The following is a 26,230-nucleotide window of genomic DNA, read 5'->3' on the forward strand; positions in this document are numbered from 1 at the left end:
GCACGCGCACAGGGCAGCCGTTGCTCGGCGCACGCACGCCCCTCACCTCCTGCCTCAGCCACGCGCCCCGCCTCGTTAACATGCAAATCTATGCACATACGTTTGCATACCGATGAGGCCGGGCGAGGAGCGGGGCTAGCGTTCAAAATGGCGGAGCGGGGAGGCAGAGGGAGCGGCGGGCACGGCAGTTTGGATAAGAGCATCACCCTTCCGCCTGATGAAATCTTCCGCAACCTGGAGAACGCCAAGCGCTTCGCCATCGACATCGGTAACCGGGCGGGGACGGTGGCGCGGAGGAGGGGGGAAGGGCGACGGCTCTCTCCCCGCTGCGGGGACTCACCGGGGCCCGTTTCTTTCTGGCGCGCGGGGCACACTGGGACGTGCAGTCCCATGTAGTCCCCCAGGCTGCCCGCGCCGCCGCGGAGCCCCGGAGTTCGACTACAGCTCCCAGCACGCAACGCGCCGAGGGGGTGGCGCGGGGCACGACGGGATTGGAAGTCCCGTCCCCGGGCGGCGGCGCTGCTCGGGCGGAGAGCAGCACTACAGCTCCCGGCGTGCCCCGCGCGGCGGTAATGGGCAGCGGGGGAAGGGGGGGGAAGCCTAGCTGGGAACAGTGCGGGGCTGCCCTTGGCGGCGGAGAGGGGCGAGGAAAGGGAAGCCCGGCGGGTTGAGGGACGCGGGCTGCTCTTCCGCGGGGCTCGCGGGCTCGGCTGCTCCCCACGAGGCGGAGGGGCCGGGAGCTGCTCGGTGGCAGCAGGCCCGAACGGCCCCGGTTGCTGCACAGCTGAGCGGAGCCCTGGTGGGGGCCGCGCTGCGAGAGCTGTGAACCGCAGTGCCCCTTCACACGGCCCGCTGCTGTTGTACAGAATGCTGCGGTCAACACAAGCGGTTTCTCTTCCACAAGGTTTGCAGGAAAGCTTCTCCACGTAGCACATAAAATCACTGAGATTTTTTTGTTGTCCCTGTTTCGTTTTTTAAAGAAGAAAAACCTCACCTGTAGGCGATCAGCAGCTTCGGGTTTTGTGTACCAGGAACGTTACAGCATTGCCCGGTGCCCTGAAATAACATCTGGGGGCAGGAAAGCTTTATTGCTTTTGTTACTATAAGTGTCTGCCGGGGGTTGCTCTGCACTGACCTCGCTTGAGCACTGCTGGAGAATGCCTTCCGTTTTTCTCCTAGATTGCTGAAAAAATTCCATGTTGATTTCAGCACTATGGAAGAGACAAGCTACGTTTGTAGCACTGCTTCGTAGGCAAAGCAGGCACCAGCAGATTAGTTTTCAAGCTGCATTCCTTGATTACATTCATTTGTAAGGCAGCAGAGTTAGGACCACTGCACTTAGCAGTTATGTTATGAACTGACAGACTTCTTACTGGTAGGACTCAGGTTTTAACCAGAAGCTGGTTATAATTGTTTGCTTGGTCTTGCACACACGTACTGAGAAGGCAGTGTGCCAGATCTCTGGCCAGAGGCCAGCTATGCATACAGATTTAAACACAGCTATGGGATAGAACTGTAGCACTGAGAAGTACGGACCTTCTGAGTGCCTTGTAGTCACGTTTGAGACGTGAGTACAAAGTTAAAGCTGCCTTTCTATATGATAAGGGTGCTTGGTTTGCAGCCCATGCTACTTTTATCTGAGTTAAAATTGTTTTTCCTCCAACAACCACAGCAGCTGTTTTATGAAGCTTACTGATACTTTAATACATGAGAGGTTGAAGAGGATTCCCCTCATACCTCCCCTATTTCTGAGGAAAGAAAAAAGCACATGTTTTAACAAACATTTTGGCAGCTCTGTATGTTCAAGCTCAAACATCCACTTGTTTAAGACAGCAGGTATTGATTTGCCCAAAGAAAAATGAGTAAATCAAGTTATTCAGTCTGACTTCATGCATTGCTCAAATGTGGCAAGCTCACATATAAAATGTCCTTGTAAGCAGCAGATCTGGGCCTTGTAGAAAGTTTTCAACTACACGGAGTGTATGCTGTGCTGATACCTGCTTTGCCTTCGGTTATTTGCTCAGCTCAGATAGCTGAGTATTTCAACTGAGCTACCTGTAGAGCAGGCAAACATGGTGGTGTAGATGAGTAAGAACTTGTGGAGATGGCTGGAGATGAACAGAAACAAGATCCATCAGCTGCTGTATGTGGATTTCCTGGAGTTCTTCTCACATAGTCATTTGCCACTAACTATGCCAGGTTTTAAGACAAGGGTTCTTTGATTACTACATTATGCACTTAGCTTAATTGTATTTGGCTTTAGAAGAAGAGAACTCAGCTAAAAACTCTTAGGTAAAGCATACATAAACATAAGTTAGGTTGTTTGCTGTAAGGTGAAGCATTAATCATAAGTTGTCATCTCTTTTAACAGGTGGCTCATTAACCAAGTTGGCTTATTATTCAACTGTGCAGCACAAAGTGGCAAGAGTGAGATCCTTTGATCATTCTGGAAAGGTAAGGACTGCATCATTAATGAATTGCATGAGATTGACTCATAACAAAGGTAGAACTGGAAGTAAGGTACTGGGCTTTTCGTAGTACAACAGAAGTCTTCTTTGAAAGCTGTCTTGTGCTTCTTTCTATACAAAACATTATTTGCAGTTTACTCAGTTTGACTTTCTGTAATGCCTCTGTTCTGGGCAATCTCCATTGTGTTTCTAGCTTTCACCATGAGGGTGCTTAGATTGCCACAGTTACTGTCTGAAATAGTTATTTTCTAGACAGATCAGTATGGTACTTCTGAAAAACATGTAAACTGTTGTTTCATACGTGTTTTGATTTCATGCATGGAAGAAAATTTACCATATATTTTTAATTGTTTTCTTTTAAAGGACATAGAAAACGAACCTTTGTATGAAATATCAGTTCAGGAGGAGATAACAGCTCGCCTGCACTTCATCAAGTTTGAGAACAATTATATCGAAACTTGTCTAGATTTCATCAAAGACCATCTTGTCAATACAGAGACTCAAGTCATCAAAGCTACAGGTGGTGGTGCCTATAAATTTAAAGATCTTATTGAGAAGAAGTTGGGGTTGAAGTAAGTGAAACTGTTTAAAGTGAGTTCAGTATCGTTGAAGTGACACTTCGCTGCCTCATAGCGGGCAAACTGTCTACTTTGCCATTCTTCCCCTAAAAGCCATCTGCATAGAGAAGTGGAGGCTGGAGGACACGTGTGCATCTGGGCCAGGTTGGGCTGAACCCAGTAGTTAGTGAGCAGGAGTTGCAAAAGGATACTGCATCATTAACTGGCAGGGCAGAGGTCTGTAGGAAAGCCAGGGAGCTTCAGGAGAAAGGCAGTGAAGGAAGAAGTATGATGTTATCAAAGCTTTTCTTGAAAGGATTTGTTTGCAATAGCTTTTTTTTGTTGTTTTTTAATTAAATTACTCTATATTAAGATGATCTTTTTTTACTCTTCACCTCCCAGCTAGCAGCATTTCAGTGGTGCTGCCCTAGTTGTCAGTGCTGTTGAACTTTCAGTCATCATCCAACTGCACAAAACCTCCAGCTGTATATAAAGTACAGTATTTGAGCTGTAGCAAGCAGGAAATAAGTTTGTTACAAACAAGTTTAATTGGGAATCTTTGATCGGATACTGTGATGAGGTGTATTTATTTTAATTATGAGTCATTACTTAAAATCCAAAGATGCTATCTACAAGAAGGCTGTATTATTAAAAGCCAAGATATTGCTGGCAAGCTTTTTTTTATTCTGTATGTACCTAATACCTATAGCTACCTGGGTTCTGAAGTCACAGTTACAAAACCTTCTACTATTTTTGTGAGCATGCCCAGAAGGTAAATAATTGAAACAACACAGTAATTTATTGCATAGATCCTGCCTGTACTTCATGCAGAAGCAGAGCCTTGCAGGAAACTGAAGCGTTCACCATTCACACACGTTTATCAAAAGCCATATGCTAAAAAAGCTGCTGTAAGTACAGATAATTGTATCATTCACTTACAGCAGTATAGAACATTATCTGATGCTACTGGAATAAAACTTCAGAGCACCACTCACACAGCATATTGCCCAGTTTCTAAGGCACTCTCTTCGTCTCCTTTTACACTGCTTTTTTTGCATAACTTTCTTTTTCTGATGGGTAGAATTCTGCTGACATGTTGAAACAGACTTGATTGGTCCCCAAGCAGCTTTTCTTTCCTGAGAAACATAAAGCATTCTGTATGAGTCAAGATGTTTAATTGTGTTTTGCTTTCCTGTTTTTAGTAAAGGTTTTTGATACTTCATTTAAGAAATTTAGCACACACCAGTAACAACATATTAGATACAGAAGTTTGCAGAAGTAACCTTTGGCTAACTCTGACATCCACCCTATCTGAGCTTCCCTGCTCAGGGATTCGCTGTTCAGATCCTGTTCTTCTCATGAAGTGTCTGTGTGTTCAGAGATCCCAGCAGAAGGCTGCTTGCTGTCATCGGATCTGCCATAAATGAGACTGGAAATGATGCTGTAGTCTTCTTCCCTTCTTAAGAAAGCATGGGAAGAGCAATAGATTATTAGGCCACATTAGAAAATAGTTGTGTTGTGTTAACTGCCAGATGGGTTTCCTGGCCTGCTGTATCACATGGGCACACATGTAGCTGTGTGAGCACTGGAGCAGCGATGGAGACACAGACAGGAGCAGGAGCATTTTACTGAGGAACGATTAATGAAGATCAAAGCGACTGTGTAACTGCAGCCTCACTCTGGTCTGTGTGTTCTGGCACTGAAGTTGAATGGTGGAGCGATGCAAAGCTGGGTTTCGTGGTTTAAAAGATCTGGACTTGTGCTGCATGTGAAGACTTGTAAAGTCTTAAAAACGAATGTTCTGAAGCAGTGCTTGGTTATCAGTGAGGCTGTGACGTTTCTAAGTTCCTTTCCCTTCCCCACTTCAGAGTAGATAAAGAAGATGTAATGACCTGCCTGATCAAAGGATGCAACTTTCTGCTGAGGAACATCCCCCATGAAGTGTTTGCATACCAGAAGGATTCAGACACGGAGTTCCGATTTCAGACAAATCACCCAAACATTTTCCCATACTTACTGGTGAACATTGGCTCTGGGGTTTCGATAGTGAAGGTGAGTGGTTGCTAAAATCTGTTGGGTCTTTTTGTTTGTTTTGGTTTTTGTAGAATTGAGGAAGATGAGCTGAAACTTTAAAACTTTAAATTTGTAGCTGTTTCTTGTTGGGTGATACAAAACTTAGAATGAAAATCTCTTTGTTTTTTTAGCTTTCAATTTCTTACAGAGTTAGAAATGCTTTTCCATTCCTTACTGTGGTTAATCTTTTCAAATCACATTTAATTTGGTATTCAGAGAAGTTGCCCCATGAACTGATAGGACAAAGACTGTCAGATAAGAACAACTTTTCGTACATTGCTTATGGAATTAAATTTAATATCCATATTTAGGATTCTCACCCAGTAATTAAATACAAAGATTTTAAGTGCTACTTTCGGGGTGGGTGTGGGGAACCTGTATCTCTGGATAACCCTTTGCCTGGTATTTCTGCAGTGAAATTGTTCTGCCTGCACCAATTCCACTTCTCATGAAGTTCATGTACTCTCAAATTATAACTGTTAATAAACAGTAAAATAGGACTTTCTAGATAAATGTGCTCTGTTCTGTTGACAGGTAGAATCAGAAGACAAATTTGAATGGATAGGAGGGAGCTCAATTGGAGGTGGAACCTTCTGGGGTCTTGGAGCACTGCTCACTAAAACAAAGGTATCGAAACCTCAGTGTTAAGGAGTGTGTGAATATACAAAATGCTGAGAGAAAGCCTGAAATAGTGGAATGCCAAACGCTTTAAACAGGGAGACATGATGATTCAATGTGGTATTTGTATGGGAAATTAGAAGCCCAATATCAGCACAGTAGAAGATGTGGAAAAATGTGTATGTGCATCTCTTGCAGAGCATTCTTCTATTTAAGAACTGCTGTCTTTGTACAGAAAGAAAAGGGGCAGTTTTGACCTCCATGAGGAGTGTGTGGTCCTGGACTGTTAGATAAAGGCTGAATGCTTGGTTTATGTTCATACCTGTAATGCTTCTGAAGCATAAAGGGGAGCTTTACGTGCAAAAGGATACAAGTAGAATGCGGGGACAAAAGTGATTAAATGCTCTGTGGCAAAATAGTGATTCTCTTTGAGTCTGCAGGAGCATCCACAGGAGCAAAACAGAGTGCTTAATTATTGCAAAATGTGTGAGAGTAGGGAAGGGGAATTGCACCTCTGTTATTCTTTTCACTTTCAGGGATTCAGCGCTTAAATCTCAGGTTGGTGATGTGCCAGAATAAAGCCTGATCTCGTACTGCTGTGCCTAGCTCAGCTCTTCAATCATGCTGTTTTTTCCTGTCTCAGAGTTGCATGTGACTTAAATAGGAGTCACTAAATGTCACCAGTGTAGAAAAAGCTAGAGTTACATAGCCACTAGATAAGAAAATGTCAAAGGGAAGACCCATACTCAGAATATTTTGTTTGATGCTTTTCAAAAAGAAATCCTGGAATATGACAGTGTCTGCTTTTTTTTTTTTTTTTTTTTTTAATGTATTTGTAGAAGTGGGAATTAGCATTAGCAAATTCCTAATACAAGCTATTAGGATGATGCAGGGTTGTTTTTTTGGTTTTTTTTTAAAGCCTAATCTCAGGGACATCCATGCATTTCTGCATCTGTAAAGACAGACTTTGTTCATTTTTTAATCTTATATTTTTGTTTGCCTCAAGAAGACTTACCTCTACTTGCTGTGTTCCTGACTTCATTCCAAGACAAGATACGTGAAGGTTCTGTTTCATATGCATTAATCTGGAGATTAAAGGTGCTAGACTGGGATAACTTTTTGGTGATTTACTTGCTGAAGTATTATAAATCCTTTCGGTGGTGTTGGATAAAGTTGTTTTTCCACCTAGTTTTAATTCTTTATTCACTGGGGTTGCATGTAGGAGAGAAGTTGGCAAATTGTGCTTTACTTAATGCTGTACCAGTTCTGGATGACATCATTTTGCCAGAGAGCTTCCAGTTCTCCAGATTACTGCAGGGTAGACAACGTGATTCATCTTGCACTCAACCTTTAGCTCTCATGAAACTTGCAACAAAATATTTGCAGGTTAGAGTCACAGAATGACTGAGGTCGATCCTGTGATCCAACCCCTCTGCAGATCATTTAAGAGGATGGTTGTGCATTTCATCTTTAAAGGCTCTCCACTTAAGATCGATGATAAGATGTGGACTCTAGATAGAAGTGATGCATCTTTTACTGGCAGGGTTGGTTCCAAGCCAAAGCCCATATTTTTTTCTGTCAATAAGAGTGCTTCAGAACTCTTGCCGTGTGGGCAAGGATCTCTGGCTGTCTTGAATACTCGCAGTAACTCTGCTTCTCATCCTCAGAAATTCGATGAATTGCTGCAACTTGCTTCCAAGGGACAGCACACAAACGTAGACATGCTGGTGAAAGATGTGTATGGAGGCGCCTGCCAGACCCTGGGGCTGAGTGGGAACCTGATAGCAAGCAGCTTTGGGAAATCCACTACAGCAGATAAAGGTATTAGTATAGAAATATCTACTGAAGATTTGCATGCAAATAATACCCTCTATTGCCTGTCAGATTGGATTTGCTACTTGTACAAACTTCCTCCAGACATTTAAAAGGATGGAAAAATAGTTGCCAGTTTTATCAGCAAAAATACGTGTTGCCGTATCCATTTTCTGATGTCATGCATGTGGGCTGAGAGGGGATGTGGACTGCTGCCTGCACTGCTCCACTTGTTTAGAGTTCTTTGAAACTAATGAGAAGAAATGCAACCATCTCCCCTGGCCCTTGGGTGTCTGATGTTTGTCGTGTTCTCAAACAAGTAGAGCTGAAAAATAACCACCTTTTCATGTCCTTCTCATGATCTCACCTACATATTTTGCCTACAATATTTTATTGAATAAGTGTGTTAAGTTGGACTGCCTTGCAAGCAGATGTTTGGATTTTCAGTTTGGGATTCTGGAAGTCTAGGCAAACAAAAAAAATCTGTCGTAAGTTTGCCAATGTAAATTTATGCATGTGGGAAATATAATTGGCTCTGTTTGTCCAGAAAAAGATGTATGGCAGAAATTTGTAGCTTTCTTTGTAGAGTCATAATAAAATACTTGCAGTGCATCACATACCTAGATGGAGAGATGATCCACCTTTCCTAAAGAGGTGAAATTGAGTCAATGGCATTTACTCTTGGCCTTTCAAGCAGGTTTCTTTCAGGCTATATTTTATGGAGGCTTGGTGTTTTCTTTCTATCTTCAGATTGCTCTTTTTCAGCCCTGGCTGTAGGGCCTCTGCTTAAAAAAAAAATTATATATATATAAACATTTTGAGCATTCTTAATATATATATATTAAAACATATCATATATATATATAAAAACATTTTGAGCATTCTTCGGCTGTACTAATTTGGCTCACTGTTTCCTTCCTTTAAGAGTTTTCCAAAGAAGATATGGCAAAAAGTTTACTCCATATGATCAGCAATGACATTGGTCAGCTTGCCTGCCTCTATGCCAAACTCCATAACTTAGATAAAATATATTTTGGAGGATTCTTTATTCGGGGTCACCCTGTTACCATGCGCACAATAACCTTCAGTATCAACTTCTTCTCAAAGGTAATGGAAACAGAATTTTTCCTAATTGCAAATTCATGTGCCTAGGCATCTTTTCTAGGTGATTGGGAAGCTTTGCTAAGTCTCACGTTCAGTAAGGACTGGGGTTAGGTAGGTAAGGCAGGGCCTTGTTGTGGGAGGGTAAAACAAACGTGAATTTCCTAGCAGTTCTGTTTGGCCTCTATCTCTGTTTATTTGTTTGTTTGGTGGTTGTTGGACAGTGTGTCTTGCAGCTGCCAAGGATTGGGCTCTTATATTTGTTTAGATAGCTACCATTATTATTCAATTCCTCTTGCTGACTTCACCTATTTCTTTTCACCCCCAGGCTATGCAATGTTGGATTGCTCTGCTGAGATAGTTAGCAACTAGCATCAGTAATTTTTGGTTGGTTGATATGTATATATATTTAAATTCCTTTTGAAAAAGGAAGCAAGCTGTAATTCTTTGCAGCTTTTGAAGCTGTGGCAAACACTAAAGATATTTCAGTGGAACAATGGTCTAATCCAGAAGTTCACATACTGCTCGTTACAGGTGGATCAGTTCCTCCACCATCACACTGCATACTGAAGTATTACAGAATTGATGACTTTTTTTTTTCCTCAGTGCTTCAGGCAAGAGACTCCTATAAAATGCTTGTATTTCCCCTTGTTTAACCTTGCAGTCTTTCTGCAAGTTAGGGTAAGAACTCGGTTGAGTTTCAAGAAAACTACAGCTTTAGATTCTTGTAAGCACAGTTTTATCTGTACAGAATCTCACTGTGAATTACGTATTTCCTCACTACAGCTAAGCCCAGTGTTAACTTTTCCTACATGACCTGCTGTAGACAGAGCTTATTTTCCTTCAGAGGGGACAACGTCTCACCATAAGAAAACTAAGGGTGTTAGGTGGGGGATGATCCTGTTCTCCCTACCGTTCTTGTTAACACGTAAACTGGGTTAAATTCATGGGGAAAGTGCTTGTCTGTGATAATATACAGGGTGACTGTATGTTGCTGCATGTTCAGTATGAAATAGAATAACCAGTGGTGTGGGTGTGGTGGATGCACAGTGACACGTTCATGTTGATGACCTGGAAATCAGATGGTCTTACATTTTCAGCCTGTTCAAGCAAGAGGAGTTGAGTACTCATGGAATAATGCAGCAGTCTTTTCTAGTGAAGCACTGGCTTCCCTCTGCTTCTGTGGTTGTGCAGGCTTAGAATACACACCACTTCTGCATGTAATTTTTTTCCAGCTGTCTTAGAATTGTGGAATGATGTATGTTAGCCGTTCCTCCTCAAGCTGTCTTTCAGAAACACCATTTTTTGGTGCACCATTAAAGTTACTGAATGTGTTAGAGTGTAGTGCAAATGAATATTATCATCTTCTAGTTGTTTCTATTAAATTTAAGTGTAAATCTAGTGACAAAGAAGTAATGTTAGCCATCAGGGACCATCCAATTGCAATGTTTCATATTGTGGCAGGGAGAGGTTCAGGCATTGTTCCTGAGACATGAAGGCTACCTGGGAGCCATTGGGGCATTTTTAAAAGGAGCTGAACAAGACAGTAAGTACAGCATTGCTATGTTCTGTATATGCTGTGTTCTGAAATGTCAGTGTAATGTCCAAGTTTCTCTTAAGAGGCTGCATGTAAGTTGTTGCCTAGATAAACACATTTGGCACTAATAAACACAGATGCTGGGCTTTGCTTTATATATTTTGGCAAGGGTGTGATAATTTCTCACTGTTTTCCTGCTTGCCTCTGAGAATCCAGCAGGATTTGGCTCTTCTCTTTTCTGCATTTCTGCAGTCATGCCTCTAAATCAAATCAGGGAAATTGAGTTTGAGAACTTTCTTCCTCTTAAAGAGGCCAGCTTTTGAATTCAGTTAATGTACTGAAGAAGAACAGCATCTCAAAACTGTGTTCATTTGAGAGTGAAAAGCCTCATAAATGTTTATAAAGAATGAGACAATTCTTTCGAGCATCCTCTGGGTGTAGGATGCTTTGGTTGAATTCTGCCATTTGTATTTTCTTGTTTTCTCTTTGTGCTACGTGCCATTCAGTGCATTCATCGTAGTGGAACAAATCACAGGTTGTTATGGTTCTCAGCTTTAGTAAATATCACGTATATCTCAGAACAGTGGAAGCCATTTTGTACCACTCCATAGATAACAGCAAGGAACTCAGCTCAGAGCTGCCCAGGTGTGAAAGCTGTTGTTCTGTTGGCCATATGGCGAACGTCTCAACTTCCAGAAACTCTAAAGAAAAAAATCTGAAAGTAACTTCTGTGCTCATGTGAAGCTTACAGTGTGCTCTGAGAGTTCTGCAATCTATTCTGTTAATGATGGACATTTAAAAACAAACAAACAAAAAAACCCCAACTCTCTAATAATAGAAGCTTTAGCCATCTATAGTGCTTAAAGAACAGGATTTCTTCAATAGCTCTTAATGATTAGGAAAAGAAAGGGGTTAAGAAAAAAATGCTTTTTGAATTGTAATCTTGTGTCTCATTTGAAGTACTTTAGAGTTGGATGATTCAGCAAGTAGTTAAAATATAACTGTTGGGACTTAGAGGGGAAGAAATAAATATATTTTTAAAGACAAAGAGAAATGGCTTTTGCAGTGGAACAGCTTCTCTGTAGAGATGCTGGCTGTAGACTCATTCATGTGAGTACTTTCAGTTTTATTTTCAGATTATGTGTCTCTCTCTTTCTCTTTTCTAGATCCAAATCAATATAGCTGGGGAGAGAATTATGCTGGGAGTTCTGGTCTTATGAGCACATCACCTGATGTCTACCCCATGCAGAGGACCCGGAGTGGTACAGTATGTGGTTGCCTTTCCTAAAATGAGTGTTGGCACTTACTGATCTGAACTTAGATGGCTATTTTAAAATCTAGTTGCTTCTCACCCCTGGGACCGTGCTGCTTTACCAAAAGTGGCTGACAGTGGTGCCTTAAGTCACGTGTGATGGTTTGACATGATATTTCTTAAAAGACTGTGCCTGCTACTTTGTCTTGCTCAGCATCACTAAAGGAGAGAGACAGCCTGCTGCTGCTGCTGCCCTTTCTTTGAGGTAGCTTGGCTTTGCTACAGTTGAAATACTGTACTTGAGAATTTTGAATCTGACAGATTCAATAGAATGTCTTGTTAATGGCTGCATATACTAACGTGCAGTTGTCTGCAATCCTGAGTTGTCTGAGAATGGGCTTCTGTAGGCCTTGTGCTTGTTTAATTTCTAGTGAATCAATTTCTGAGTAAATTCTAATAAATCTTTTGTTTTTCACCTAGTTTGACATGTTTGAAATGGATAGGTTGGAGAGACCGCTGGTTAACCTGCCACTGCTGAAGGACCCATCAACCTATATTCCAGACACTGTTGACCTCACAGATGATGCCATGGCCAGAAAATACTGGCTCACTTGTTTTGAGGAGGCGTTGGATGGGGTAAATATCAGAGGAGTTGTACCTACAAATGGTCCACATACTTCAGGTGGACCAAGCTGTTCAACCAACAAAGTGCACCTGTATGTCAAACCTATTGCAAATAAGTACCTCTTCTCTGTCTCTTAATTGAAAATATGAATCAGAAACTTCACAAGTGTTGAGTTGGGGGCTGAGAAAAACACTAGGAGAACACATTGACCTGACCTTACTGTCATAGAGAAAGAATGAACACTGAGTGTTGATGTGCACCCGCACCCTTATCCTTTTTTCTTGTTTGTTTTTACCCTTCTCTAAATAGGTGGAACTTGTGGCTCACCTCTGAAAGCACAGTGTTCAAAAACCAAAAAGCAGTAATAACAAAAAAAAAACAAACCAACTTTAAATGTTTAGGAAGGAAAGAGGTGTTTAAAATTACTCTTTGGTGGTTGGCTTAATGGAAAGCTGGAGTATACTGTGTGGGAGGGACAAGTGAGTGTGCAGGAGCAGAAAAATAGAGCAGATGGAGGGGTTGCTGTTCATCCCGAGCTTCAGGTCAGTTGCACAGAAGGAAGAATTGAAGTGGTAACTCCAGTGCCTCATTTCTCTACCAGGTAGCAAAGCGTGCTGCAGCCAGCCAGCCAGATTCTGCTGATGCACCTGAGAGAGCCGAAAAGTTCCGACAGAAGTACTGGAATAAGCTCCAGACACTCAGACAGCAGCCTTTGTAAGTGTCCTTGTTTCCCTGCTTTTGTAATCTGGCCACCTCTGCTGAGCAGAGCAAATTAGAAGCCAACTATAAATTAACTGAAAGCTACATAAATGCTTTTGTTCTTAAGCAGAGCAAGCTTAAAGCTAGGTAGGCTGAAGGCAGTAACAAATTGATGTGTCGGGTCCTCTGAACAAAACATTAGAATTTAACAGAAAAATTCCATCTATCTCAGCACAAAAATGACTAAAGGTCTTCAAATTACTAAAAATGGTACCTGACATCTTTACTCTGAACATTTTCCCTCTCTGTATTTAAATAATCCGTTTAATAGATGTACCACTTAGTGGCAGTATTCAGCACTTGTGGCATGTGAAGACTTCTGAGGTGTTTGTCTTACATGCTGTACCTGTCTGGAATTCATCCTATTAATGGAAAAACAGGAGAAAATTACTTTTTTTTTTTTTTTCTGTTTGAAGTAATTGATCTGTTTTCCCCTCTCCTTTTTAAAGTGCATATGGCACCTTAACAGTTAGAAGTCTTTTGGATACAAGGGAACACTGTTTAAACGAGTTCAATTTTCCGGATCCTTACTCGAAGGTAAGCTGTTCTTGCTTTACAGGGCAGGCAGTGTGAGATCAAGACACTGTTCTGTACTCGAATGCTTTGTATAAGTAATGGCTTACATACAAGACATTAACAGTTTAACTGGTTGGTTGTTGCTGTTTTCAGGACAGTTATTGATTGCTTTTTTTTCTTTTTTTCCTTTTTTGTAATTCAGATAAGATAGTGCCAACAAAAGATCTTGATGTAAAGGTGGCACTCAGTACCTTTTTTTATAAAAAAGAACTAGCTATGTAACATTTGAGCTCATTGGCGATAGAAGAGGGGTCAAGAGTCTTTAAGCATGTAGGATGATGAACTTTTTGATGCAAAAATTAGAACAACCCACACTTTCCCATCTTTTGCAGAACTGCTAGTGGTAAGCCTTCTCACCCAGGTTACCTGGTTTTGATGTTGCTACTTAAGTCTCTCTTTTTTGTGTCCATTCTCCCACTCCCCGTCTGCCCAAGGTCTACCTTACCTCTCCTGTATTAAGACAAGTAATTCTCAGGCTACAGAACACATGCTAGCACTAATAAAGCTGTTTATTAGAATCCCAGGGAACTTTTTTCTTGTTGGTACTAAGCATGCTGATAACAGTAACTTGTTGGTCCATTAGAGGCCATGAACGTAGAGGAGAATGCTTGAACGCGGTCTTGGGACTGAGACAGCCAATGATGGGTAAGGATTTTTTGTCCGTAAATGCGATGTTTCATGTCTTTCTTACAGGTAAAGCAGAAAGAAAATGGCATAGCCTTAAAATGTTTTCAAAGCGTAATCGAATCTTTGGATTCATTAGGCTGGGAGGAGAGGCAGTTTGCTCTGGTGAAAGGACTTCTTGCGGGGAATGTCTTTGACTGGGGAGCAAAAGCAGTCTCAGAGTAGGTGTTAAATATTTTAAAAGCACCCTTTTAAGATATAGAATATCCAACTGTTGGTTTTTTGTTTTTGTTGTAGAAATAAGTAAATGAAATGCACCAATCTCATTGTAGTTTGTATTTAACCTTAATCATATGTTGGTTGTTCATTTGCAAGCATTATTGCGGTGCAGCAAAGTTTGTTTCCACCCTTAAAATCTGGCAGACATCACTGAATGTTTGAATTAAATGACAGACCACCTAATATCGCAGTCTGGCTCTTTGTTTGTAGCTGTTACTACCTCTGCTTTTGAGTATGTGTTCTATTTAAGCTGATATTATCTTCCTATAGTAGAAAATGTGCTCTCTCTGTAACCCACAGTTGCTCTGATATCAGAGTGTATATTCAATGGGCTGTAAGCCAGGTTGGTGGTCTCTTAAAATAACTAAATACCAGTTGTTTTCGATCAGCATACACTTCTACTGCCATTTTGAGAGCTCTCTTTCCATATATCCTGTCAGCAGCCATAAATTCAGAAAAGGATGTAAATGCTGTCAGTTTTGAAATATCTTTGTTTTTGTACTTCTAGATTTTACCTCTTTCTGTGGGGTTGATAATAAAGAGTAGGGGAGGTGGGCACAGTTTTGCAGCAAACATTCAGCACTTCCTTTCCCTTTCTGCATCTTTGAGGAGTTTTCCCCTCATGAGTAAATAACAAAAAAAATGCAAATCAATTCAAAACAAGGTGATTTGAGGCTACTTGGATCTGCGTTCTAATGCTGCCCACAACTGCAGAAACTTGAACTGACCCCAGTCACAGCAATTAGTCTGGTTGCCACTTGTCTAAGTGCAGCTCTCCCTCTGTTCGAGGAAGAAGCTAAGAGTTAAACATCACTTGGTACTGGACTGAAGGCACTTTATGAGACTTGACTGGCAAGCACTGCCCATGTGGAGTAATATTTTAACTGGCAGCTTAGAATCTAGCCTCATTATGTACATCCTCATCACCAGCTAAGTTTGAAGCTACTTTTCTATACATGCAGCCAATAGGAATGGCTTTTAAAACCTGTATTTAGTTAATTTCTTTTTTTTTCCTGCCTACACACAAATACAACTCAAAATGTTGTAGACAGATCTCCAGATTTAACTTTGTGAAGTGTTGTTTTATGGCTATGATAGTTTAGATCATTACTGTATTTATTGTCATCTGCAGATCCAAAGGTTTGTTGTTTTTTTTTTTCCCCCATAGAGTAGTGCTTGCTGATCTCTAATTTAACTCCCTAATTTAATGTACATGCAAGCCTTTTGTTTTTAAGGGTGGATCTATTTTTCAGTCACTGGACCTGTCCATACTCCCAATTATAATCCTGCAATAAAATTGCCAACAGCCTGCTATACAAGTATTCAAATTGAGTGAGCTGAAGTTACTTAACTGCGTACCCTTTATTTCTCTTCTGATACAGTGTTCTGGAATGTGAGCCACAATTTGGATTTGAAGAAGCCAAGTCAAAACTGCAAGGTATAGGGGGGAGATCTGTAGTGTTGGTTAGATCTGGATATTGTGTTAATAAGAGAGTAAAGAAGAGTGTGATGGTATTTAAGATGGCAGTTCTGCTTGTGACAAGGACTCAGTAGCACTCGCCAGTTTATCTGAAATACAGTCTCAGTGGAATGTTGCTTTTTGTGTTCCAAACAAAGTGGAAACCAAAAACCTCTCTGCTGCCCCAATACTCAGCATATCGTGAATAGCCTGTGCTGTTTCCTGTAATGGTTCCAGTCCTGTCTTAGCAATGTCCCAAGGAACAGCAGCACCAGCCATCTCAGAACAAGCCATTATGAGAGCTAGCTCATATGACTCTATTGCTATCAGAAGAATTCTATTCCAAGGCCACTGTAGTTGAACTTCCAATAATTAAGAGTTCAGGAACTCCTTAACATTCAAAATCTGAGTTCAAATATTCCATATCTTTAAAGAGACACCTCCTGCTTTGCATAATGTACAGATTTACTCTTTGCCTAAAAGTGATGCTAATACAGTTTTGTCTGTGACACAGAACGTCCCTGGTTAGAAGATTCCTACAGTCAGTGGCTAGAGCGGCTGAAGGTACGAGTCCAGAATTACCACTGATCACTGAGTAACTGAATACATTACTCATGGAACAACCCTATTAAGCTTGTTTCTAACATTTAACACAGCCCTGTTCAGACAGCTCAAAACAAATTCTGTTAGTGCAGCACTAATAGTTCCAGCAATCATACCATATAGAAATAAAACAGACATTTTGTTACTTACCAAGCTTCTTGGCTTGCTTTCTTCAGGAACTGCAGCATTTGGAATCCAGCTGCTTTCAAAGCTCTTCCAGCATAACTGTGGTGTCCTTTCTTTATCAGGGCACTTATTTCTATTTAACTAGACCTGTAATTTTGAAAAATTGAATCCAAATGTAATGTTTGGATTGTCCCTTCATCTGAGTAGCCAGGCTAAAAATGACAATAATGTGGAGCTTTCTGAAAGTAATCGGCAACGTGTTTTGTTGTGGTTTTTTTTCCCTCTGTGGGATGTCTGCTGCTATTTCATCAGGTTTGGAAACGATGGACAGAATTTGCTACAAATCATTAGATATTATATCTTAAAACAAAAGTGTCAGTTATTCCTCCACAACACTGCTAAAAAGCAGCATCCTGACAAACTGTTCTTAAAAATTACACAGTATTCACTGCAGAAGTTCTTCTGCTGGTGCAACTTGGAGTGAACTGCATTTCATAACATCAGATCTAGGACAAATTAAAGGTTAATGGAGAATAGGAAATGTCTTTTTATTTTAGGATGTCACTGCCCCCAGCAGTCCATCCTCCCCTTTCCTGGAGAAGGGAATCCTGTTTACCCTACAGCATGCTAGCTTGTAACAGCCACAAAGGTAGGTTTACCCTAAAACCACATAGGCAGCTATCCATGCTGCTGCTTGTATTCTAGAGAATGGTATTCTCCAGCTGCATGGCATAACAAAACGTGATTCAAAGCCTAACCACCCCTCTGAAGGAAGCTCATGTTCACAGTTGCTGGAGTCAGACGTGTTTAATTGGCTGTTATAGGTTTAATTAATGGAGTTTGAAAAAGTGCTGTCAAGTGAAGTGGCTGTAAACAGTTTTAATTAATTGTGCAAAGACAGCGTTAGAGAAACTGATTTCACTTAAAATAAGGGTAGGTAAAGTTTTGATGAGCTATGCTCATCGAATAGATCTAGATAAATATAGGGCTATAAAATCTTGGGTCTTAAAACTGGTGTTTCTAAATAATACAAACTAGTCTGTGAAATGAACTGTGAACTCAATCCTAAATGCATTGGTTTTCTCTTGCAGGAGGGTCCCCCTCATAAATGTGCCTTAATTTTCGCAGATAACAGTGGAATAGACATAATTTTAGGCGTCTTTCCTTTTGTTAGAGAGCTTCTTTCTAGAGGAACAGAGGTAAGTGGTTTTTCATTGTACAGGCAGTACATAATGGAGCTTTTGTAACTGGTGAAAGGTTTGTTAAATACCTTCTGGCAGTGCACTGTATGAGACCAGCTCATAGCACCTAAAGAGGGAGTGATCTAACTTGAGACAGTGAGCTTGTCCCTAAATTCCTGGAAGTCTGAGGTTTAACTAAGTATACTGGAAAGCAGAGCAGGGGTTAGATCAGAGCTAAGCTTTCTAATGGAGGATCTGTAATGTCAGAACACCTGGAGGAGTTGGCTAGTTTGAGGAGAAAATAAGGACCAGGCCTTCAGGCTTTCTCTTTTCTTGATTCTGTTCTTATATAAGCCAGAGAAAGGCAGTCTTCAAACAAACAGGCAGCTCTAACACCGTATATGGACTGTGTTCATCAATAAACTGTTTTGACATCTTTGCCTTAGGTTATATTGGCTTGTAACTCTGGCCCTGCTCTAAATGATGTCACCTACAGCGAATCCCTGATCGTTGCTGAACGGATAGCAGCAATGGATCCAGTTATTCAGTAAGCATATAAACAGTCTTCATAACGTATCTTAAAAAGCACAGAAGGAAGAAGCAAGTTCCTGGTTACATATGGAGTTCCTTATTTGTGTTTATTACTATCTGAAATCTGCAACTAGAAGTAAGGTACAAACGATGACTCGCTTCAATTATGGCAAAAAATTTAGAAAGCAGTTCTTAATTATATTTAACAGTATACATATCAGCTTCTTGTCAGTATCATCCCTGATAAGGACTCAAACTACTAAAATAGTGTATTTTATTTGTTAAAAAAAAATTTGAGGGAAATATATGCTATTTCCAGCCTGTTTCCTGTAGAGGACAGGTAGCTGACTAAGATAACCTGCTGCTCATGGAAGCGTGTTTCTGGGTGATTTCCTAGCAGGAAAAGAAGCCTTTGCAAAGAATACTCAGATATTCTTTCTGGCTCATTACCATATTTACATGACTGTAACTTTTTGTTTGTTTCTATTTTCAATTAAAGATCTGCACTGAAGGAAGAGAAGCTGCTGTTGGTCCAGACGGGTTCAAGTTCTCCTTGTCTAGATCTGAGGTATAATGGCAAGTTTGTCATTTGTCAAATGAAGGATGACCTGAGCCTTTGTTTGTGTGCTGAAATACCTTAGCCACCCTTCACAAAAATGACCGAGTTTGTCTGCATTACAATCTTGTAATGCTGATGAAGCCTTACTAGTTGCTCTACAGCTTGTTTGTCATTTTGCTGTTCAGCAATTACATGTCGTCAATAATCCACGTGACTGTAAGCAGCACTTCATGTTACCTGTTTTTAACTGCTGTTCTCTCTTGGACACAGAACTTAACCCGTGTTTTGTCACAAATCCCAATTCTGCACACACTTAATGAAGCTTTTAAAACTATATTTTTATATATCCCATTTACTTTGATTAAGGTGTTACTGTTTATTGGCATCAGTAATTCCATACCCTGCCACGTTTCCTAGAAGTGACAGGACCCTCAGAACATCGGCTTTTTCAGCTGTAGTGCAAGGATGACTATTTCTAACCATACCTCTCATTTCAGCCGCCTGGATAAAGGTCTGGCTGTGCTGGTCAGAGAACGGAAGACAGACTTGGTTATCATTGAAGGCATGGGTCGTGCCATCCACACCAATTACTACGCGGCTTTGAAGTGTGAGAGCCTCAAGCTTGCTGTTATCAAAAACTCCTGGCTTGCCGATCGCCTTGGAGGGAAAATATTCAGCGTCATTTTCAAGTATGAAGTGCCACGTAAATGATACAGATCTGGTCAGCTGGGTGAACAGGAGCAGCAGAATGGACTTGCACTAGTTTTACTTTAACTGTAAAGAATGTATTTTTATTACAACAGGGAAAAGAGGTCACAGGAAATTCCATATTTATATTGTGCTTTTGTGACTTAAAAAGCAACAATATGATTCACTCTATAGTATACACACTCAAATATATATATGTATATCACTCATTGTTTATTTTGGTAAGTGTTTATTTTAATGATTCAGTATTTGTGATGAAAAGACTTTATTTTTTTGTTCTGTGAGACATTCATATAGAAATATATTTAAATGTCAATGAAACTTTTTTTATACATCTCTGCCTACTCTGCCAGCAGTGACATGGCACATACCAAATAGTTTTTAAAGTGCTAAGTCAACCTGACATTGTATTTTTCCATGTCAGCTTTTAAACTTACCTAAACAGTCTCATGCTCTTTGCAGTTAATTTGGTCGAGGGACTGATCCACCTCCTAATCTAACGAACTTTATGTCAGCTGCATTTAAAACAGAACTGTCACAATGTGAGAGCACACAGTAGATAACTGAACAGCACTACCAACAGTTAAAGAACTCTTAACTCCTACTGCTTCCACTGTTATTAACAAGCTGAGGAGGAGGAGAGGCAGGCTGCATCCATACTAAATTACTTAGCAGTAATCAGAAGTTTAAGTCTGCATTGCATTCAGAGTGAATCTGAACACTTTATTCAGGAACAACCAGCTCTATCCCTGTCACAGACATGTTAATTTCTGTTATTTAATGCTGGAACAGAGAGGAATTAGTCTCTGTGTTCATGCAGTGCAGTTAAAACCACTTCTAAGGAACTGAATTTGTGCCCTGCTCCATCAGCTGCGCAGTACGTAAATGCAGTTATTTAACCCTGAATTTGCAAAACTGCCTGTGCGTGCATCAGCCATTCCACCTCTGAAATGAAAAACAACTTAATTAGAAAACTATTTAATATGTAACCAAAGTAACCGTTCCCCATAACTTCAAAGATTCTACTCTGACAGCAAGAAAATAACAAAAAATGCCCATTACTCACCCTTGCCTACTGAATTTCTACTTTAATTGATTTTGTTTGCCAGTGTTCATGTTCTATTGCTCTTGGATTTAAAGTATGAATCTTATTCCTAAATAGTTCCTAGTCAAGTTAACTAGACAAACTGTCCTCTGTAGCTAAACAAGGAAACATATCTTCTGATGGAAAACAGACTTTTCTTAAATCTAGTTCCTTAACTGTAAGGCTTCCCTTTCTCAGATTTTAGGCCTTTGTGTAGAATACAGTTAAATCCTGCATTATTGGGATGGATGCATCAGTAATGTCCTTTCTGATTCAGAAATTACTTTCACACTGATCACTATCATTTGCCTAGAAGGAGGCAAAAATACATTCTATTTAAAATTAAAATCTTAAGCAGTTATTCTTGATTAGAAGAGTCAGATAAAAGCTTTAATTTTCAAGATTGCACCTCATTCTATAATTAGTATGCAGAGGCTTCATATTAACCTATCCCAAGTCACTTACTCCTGCAGGCATTTCTGCACTTACATGGTAAACTTCTAAATTAAATATAGATGTGATCACCCATCTTAACCTCCCTCAATTTTAGCAGTTGCACTCTCCCTCTTATCAATTTAAATTCTTCCAAGCTGCTTGGTTTTCTATAACCAGCTCCACCATCAATCCAGAAGTACTGTGTTTGTAATTAGGAAACTAACACTCTACTCTTGCAGAAAAATATCTTCCTACAGTGATGTAGCTCCTATGACATATAGATGGTAGAACCACAATATATGCCCATTCCTTAAGAATTTTTGTTAAGCATTAGCCCTCCCTGAAGTCTCCTGGGTTTGTCTTGTATTTTCTTTTATACGTAGACGAGTGCACATTTCTTCTGTGAAAATGGAGCAACAAGATTTCTGGAAAAGAAGAGGGGGAAAAAAAAAAGGGGATAAGTTTCTCTGTATTGTAGAATCCAGCTTTTAAATGTTCACTAGACTTTCATTGCAGTGGATGGGAGAACAAGAACACCAAAATACACATTCAAATTCTAGTGCAGTTTTATTTACGTGTTTTCCTGCTTGTCAAATGACTTGAGAATAGCCATACTTGAGAATAAACTTGTTATTGATGATTTACTGTCCTCTGTACACATGGGAGTATTGGAATGCAGTCTGTCTGCATTACAGTAAATATTTTAAGGTTTTTAAAATTTTTATATTGCTTAGGCTACATAACTGTCACATAGCCCAAGCAACAACATAGCAAGGATTTTAAAGAGTAAACACATAGCATGTGTTTTCCCCATTACATTTCTCTCCTCAGACAAACAAGATTGCCATGGTCAGAAAGCCAGCATTCCGCCCAGTGGAGCACTAATGCCCACGCTAAACAGAAGGGAGCCCAAGAGGAAGACAGAGATGACGACAGTCACTCACCTTGACATGTCCAGCAGCATGTCTGCTCTTATTTGACAGCTCCACCATAGCTGCAATCACTCCTAATGCAAGGCCAATTGCAAGAGTAAGAAAGAGCCCACCCAGAGCCTGGGGCTGCAGGGGGCTCCATCTGTCTCTGCTTTGGTGAAGGCAGCTGGACTCCCACCATTTGTTACGCAAATAGTCAAGATCACCCGATTCGCGCAGTTTGAGGACAGCAACTGACAGCTTCTTAGTCCACGGGGATGCTGGCAGCAGAATGAAAGAGAAAAGCATGTAAGAGAGGTCACAGCCACTAGCATTTTTAATCAGCCTGCTACTACATGACAAAGCAGGGTTAGCTGGGCGCTGCTTCCCAGCTTTCAAACGGTCTTTCTGCACAGTGCAGCAAAATAATCTGAGTGCTTTCTTGGATAACCAGATAACAACCATTCCTATCCTATCCACTCACAGAATAATGACAGTTTGAAGTCTTTGAAAAATACTATCAGTCATGCTTACAAGAGAACAAATTTGATTAAGAGTTCTGCATTCTTGGTACCACAGAGCAGGAGGAAAAAACAGGAAAAAAAAAACAAACCTGGTATCATTAGCAGTGGGAATTTTTAAAAGCTGCTGTTCAAAATAAGAGTGAGCACTAGTGATAATTCATTTACTGAATGAAAATATTGGATAACTGGGTTTATTTGTTCATAGTGGATTATTAGTACATAGAACACTTGATACATAGAAAAAAGCCTCTGAGTTTCAGGATTTAGCTATTCCAGGCTCTTTGCTCTAACAAACTATTTCAAACCCACAAAATCCAAGTGGAGAAGTGGGACAGAAGTCATACACAGTGACTAACCCTGGGCAGTGGCAATGCCAAATCCTCTGGCTCCAATAACTTCAGGGGCTCTGATCAAATTGCAGTGCCTGGCGGCTGCAAGGTCTTGAGAGATGGATTCACCAATGAAGGCATAATTGGATTCCATCACACGTTGAACTGCTTCCTGGTAGGTTTTGACTAAAACGTGGTCTCGTTTCTTGTCCATATATTCATAGATCATCTGATGGATGGGATTCTTGGAGTTCTGCAATAAAGTGACGTGTGAAACAATTACCCAGAAAAATATTTGCCTATGTGCAGTGACTGTGAAAATATTTAGAGAATAAGAGTGCTTAAAACTATTTACCTTTCAGCCCTCTAGTTAAAATTACCATCTTTCTAGCACTTTATGTTCAAGCTACACAAGAATAACCCCTGAAGACTAGTACCACTATCTTAAGAGAGGATACACTATTAACACAAAATCTTCTGCATGCTTCTTTCTCAGAGAAAAGGTGAAAGAAGAGATAAGAAAACAACATATACCAATCACATTAAAGTACAAGAGAACTGACCCAGTCTACAGAGAAGAAGGTGCTGTAAGACCCAATGTGCAGACAGCTTGACTGCACTTTAGCACTTCTAAGGCAGGCATGTACGTGCACAATTAAATTTTCTGCACCTTAAAGAAGTAGAAAGTGGAGGAGCCATCCAGTGTCCCAAACTCGAGCTTCCTTTGCTTCACAAGATCTTCAAAAGTCTGGATCGGGAGCTGCTCGCTGCCAGAGCTCAAGAGCGCGGTGAAGTTGGCGATGTAAGCAGCCAGCAAAGCTATGGTGAAGAGCCACCAGATGGCAGCGATGACCCGCACAGAGAACGCCTTGGGCCGAGGGGTGACACCTGCGAGCCCAATGGAGCCGACAGAAAGTACGGGTGGTGAGAGAGACAGCCTGAGACAAAGCCAGCACAAGACTTTTTAAACATGCCAACCTTCGAAAGCTGCTTTGCAGCTGTTTTAGGCACACACGGGCCTAAAAAGCCCTCAGTGGCTGGTTTGAATAGCATCAGTGCTGCATGCTGTGCAGAGCCAAAGCAATATACTGGCCAAAAAAAAAAAAAAAAGACTCCACAAAACATAAGTGCACTGGTTAGTCCTGGAGCAAGAGTTACAGCAGAAAACATGCAGTGCTCACATGAAGCCAGCACCTGCACAAGTCCCTAATCAAGACATCTCTGTTTTAGCACTGCCAAGAGTCCCTATTTATCATCCTTTCCCTCAGCACCCAACCCTACAGTACAGCTCTCTATATGCACTGGGCATACACTGTACATATGCACATATGTACTGGATATGCAATCAGCTCCTCCCAGCTCACCTTGCAACGTGAGCGCTCCTGCTCCAAACCAGAGGCTGTTTAAAAAGGTGAAGTGATTCTCTTCATTCTTTGGCTCATTCCATTCATAAGGGCTCAGCCTATGAGGAAATAACAGGATGACACCAGACACTAAAGGAAAAAGCAATCCTGCAGCATGATGTGCAGCAGTGCAGACAGCCTGGAAATGCCCTATCTTTCCATCAGAGGTCCTCCTTTACTTGTAGCCCAGTTTATCTAGTAGACAAAAATGCTCCTGGTCAACACCTCAAGTATTTGCAAGGCTCAGGACTGGGCATAAAACAGGAAAAGCAGTAATAGAACTTTTGTTCAAAATTGCAAATGCAGAGAGCGTTAGTGCAGCCTCATGAAGAGAGGAGGAGAAAATTGAATGTCCTGGGAAAGGAGGGAGGGGAAAGAAATTCATCCACAAAATTCAGTGTAGGATTGAGTGCATGAAAACACTCTGGGAGAAAGGACTGTGCCAAGGAATACGGTCAGAGGGAAAAACAACTTTGAAAAAAAGTGAGAACAAAAAAGCTGAAACACAAACACACAGTCCTTCTGACAACAGTGGAAAATCCACATCAAGAGATACGGTGATTTTCATTGGGAGTTCCTACTCTTCATCTGCCATTAAGCTTTATTAGCTCAGCTTCTGGATTTGTACAGAAAGTTTCTCAAAGCAAAATGTACCCTGGTACTTTCTTAAAAATAAAAATCTCTCCATAGCTGGGAAAGCAGTTGAGCAAAAACTGTAAAACACATCCGTACCTGGCAACAAGGAAGAGGCAGACACACGTCAGCACATAAGCAAATAGGAGGCCAGTCCAGGTCTCCTTACTGAAAGGAGCCAGGAAGTGGAAGAAAGACATCTCCTGAGAGATGGTGTCCTTTCGAAGCAAGATTCCAATGCCAGTCTGCAGGAATGGCGTAGTGAAGGAGATTACCTCTTCCCTTGCTGATGTGACTGTCAAGGGTGCCACTGCTATGTCTGCTTCCTGTAAGAAGTAGTTAAAATATAACCAATCATCCAACCTGCCTGAAGTCTTGTATCACTAAAACAGAATGCTTCCCAGGCTGAGTGGACAGATACCTACGTGGCCAACAGCCATGTAGGCACAGCTCCTGGGCTCCTTTCCTTGTTAATGCTGCAGTTTCTCAAATATAAAATGAAAGTTACCTGTCTCAGAATCTCTCCAATCATTCCTGTCCAGTTCCCATTGGAAGAGACGGCTCCATACTTCCCATCTCCCACCACCTTCACCTTATAGCTGAAGTGAAGCATTGAAGCGAGTGCTTTCAGCAAATCAATGCAGTACCCCTCCAGTTCTGCACTTCTCACCATGACATAAGGATCTTCCTGCATAAACAGGGAAATACAATTACATGCCACCACAGTCTGCAGTGTGACTGGCTGTGAATTAACTCCAGCTATCTCCCAGCTACAGGGCTTTGTTACTGCCTTACCAAGATCGTTGTGACAGTCAAAGCTGGAAGGTTCTCTTCTGGTCCCCTCAAGTCATTGGCCTACCAATAAAAAAATTAAGGAAAAATAATTAAAATTCCCCAAGGGTTTATGTTATAATGTGTGCGTGTTCCACGACTGTAATTAATCAATCAAAAGCATTTCACTTTATGGCATGTTGTCAACATACAAATAAAGAAAATCACGTTAAATGCTGTCACAATTCTTCAGGTACAAAGTGCATATAGTCTGCCAAAGAGAGATCAATTTGTGCTGCTGACAAAACAGCTAGCAGCCAATTAAGGCCTCATTAGAGAGCAATTCCTGGAGACAAAACAGCAGGAAACTTGAGATGAAGCAAAAACATGAATTCACTTTCACGTGGAACACCAAATTCAAGAATGCATCTTTTAACCTTACAGTCTGAAGATGCTTTCTGGTCACCAATACTTCAGAACAGTTCATGTTTTTGCTACTAAAGCTGTCTTCACAAATTAAACACATTGCAGGCTGTGAACTCATCTATTTCTGGATTTAATATCCAAGAACTTTTGTACACATGACTTTATTGGTAACCCTGCATCAATGAACTTCAACATACCTTAATCATAGCATCATCATTCCTCATTGCTCCTGAAAAAATAACAACAAAATCAACTCCTTGCAGGGT

At 40.9% G+C, this 26,230-nt stretch overlaps 3 protein-coding genes and 1 long non-coding RNA gene across 5 annotated transcripts in view; 1 reads left to right on the plus strand and 3 right to left on the minus strand.

Annotated features, from left to right (window-relative positions):
- The window catches only part of LOC128085121 (transcription factor HES-5-like), a 67,269-nt gene extending 67,062 nt beyond the window's left edge, over nt 1-207 (minus strand). Inside the window, exon 1 of the mRNA XM_052692125.1 lies at nt 101-207. The gene's annotated coding sequence lies outside the window, so the exon portion shown is untranslated. The remainder of the gene's footprint in view (nt 1-100) is intronic.
- On the plus strand, nt 1-21,623 carry PANK4 (pantothenate kinase 4 (inactive)). Its single transcript, XM_052692119.1, has 19 exons — nt 1-268; nt 2,372-2,454; nt 2,832-3,040; nt 4,894-5,077; nt 5,633-5,725; nt 7,384-7,537; nt 8,454-8,635; nt 10,094-10,175; nt 11,333-11,433; nt 11,899-12,054; nt 12,645-12,757; nt 13,252-13,339; nt 14,072-14,223; nt 15,664-15,719; nt 16,255-16,304; nt 17,561-17,668; nt 18,097-18,197; nt 18,681-18,749; nt 19,238-21,623. Exons 1-19 carry the CDS (start codon nt 91-93, stop codon nt 19,449-19,451), a joined length of 2,373 nt encoding a protein of 790 aa, XP_052548079.1. The 5' UTR covers nt 1-90; the 3' UTR covers nt 19,452-21,623.
- On the minus strand, nt 13,870-19,314 carry LOC128085126 (uncharacterized). Its single transcript, XR_008208802.1, has 2 exons — nt 19,226-19,314; nt 13,870-16,616 (listed from the first exon to the last, which is right to left on the minus strand). It is a non-coding gene; the product is annotated as an uncharacterized LOC128085126 (long non-coding RNA).
- LOC128085120 (probable glutamate receptor) overlaps nt 19,641-26,230 on the minus strand; it is a 13,547-nt gene continuing 6,957 nt past the window's right edge. For both annotated transcript variants that reach the window (XM_052692122.1, XM_052692123.1), the window contains 9 exons: nt 26,162-26,193; nt 25,563-25,622; nt 25,276-25,455; nt 24,867-25,093; nt 24,096-24,193; nt 23,402-23,619; nt 22,759-22,984; nt 21,912-22,159; nt 19,641-21,392 (listed from right to left, as the gene is read on the minus strand). In XM_052692122.1, coding sequence (XP_052548082.1) covers nt 21,291-21,392; nt 21,912-22,159; nt 22,759-22,984; nt 23,402-23,619; nt 24,096-24,193; nt 24,867-25,093; nt 25,276-25,455; nt 25,563-25,622; nt 26,162-26,193 — 1,391 coding nt within the window. In that variant the 3' untranslated portion in view covers nt 19,641-21,290. The remainder of the gene's footprint in view (nt 21,393-21,911; nt 22,160-22,758; nt 22,985-23,401; nt 23,620-24,095; nt 24,194-24,866; nt 25,094-25,275; nt 25,456-25,562; nt 25,623-26,161; nt 26,194-26,230) is intronic.

Source organism: Tympanuchus pallidicinctus, unplaced genomic scaffold, assembly GCF_026119805.1.
Source record: "Tympanuchus pallidicinctus isolate F22 unplaced genomic scaffold, pur_lepc_1.0 scaffold29, whole genome shotgun sequence".
Classification (NCBI taxonomy): domain Eukaryota; kingdom Metazoa; phylum Chordata; class Aves; order Galliformes; family Phasianidae; genus Tympanuchus; species Tympanuchus pallidicinctus.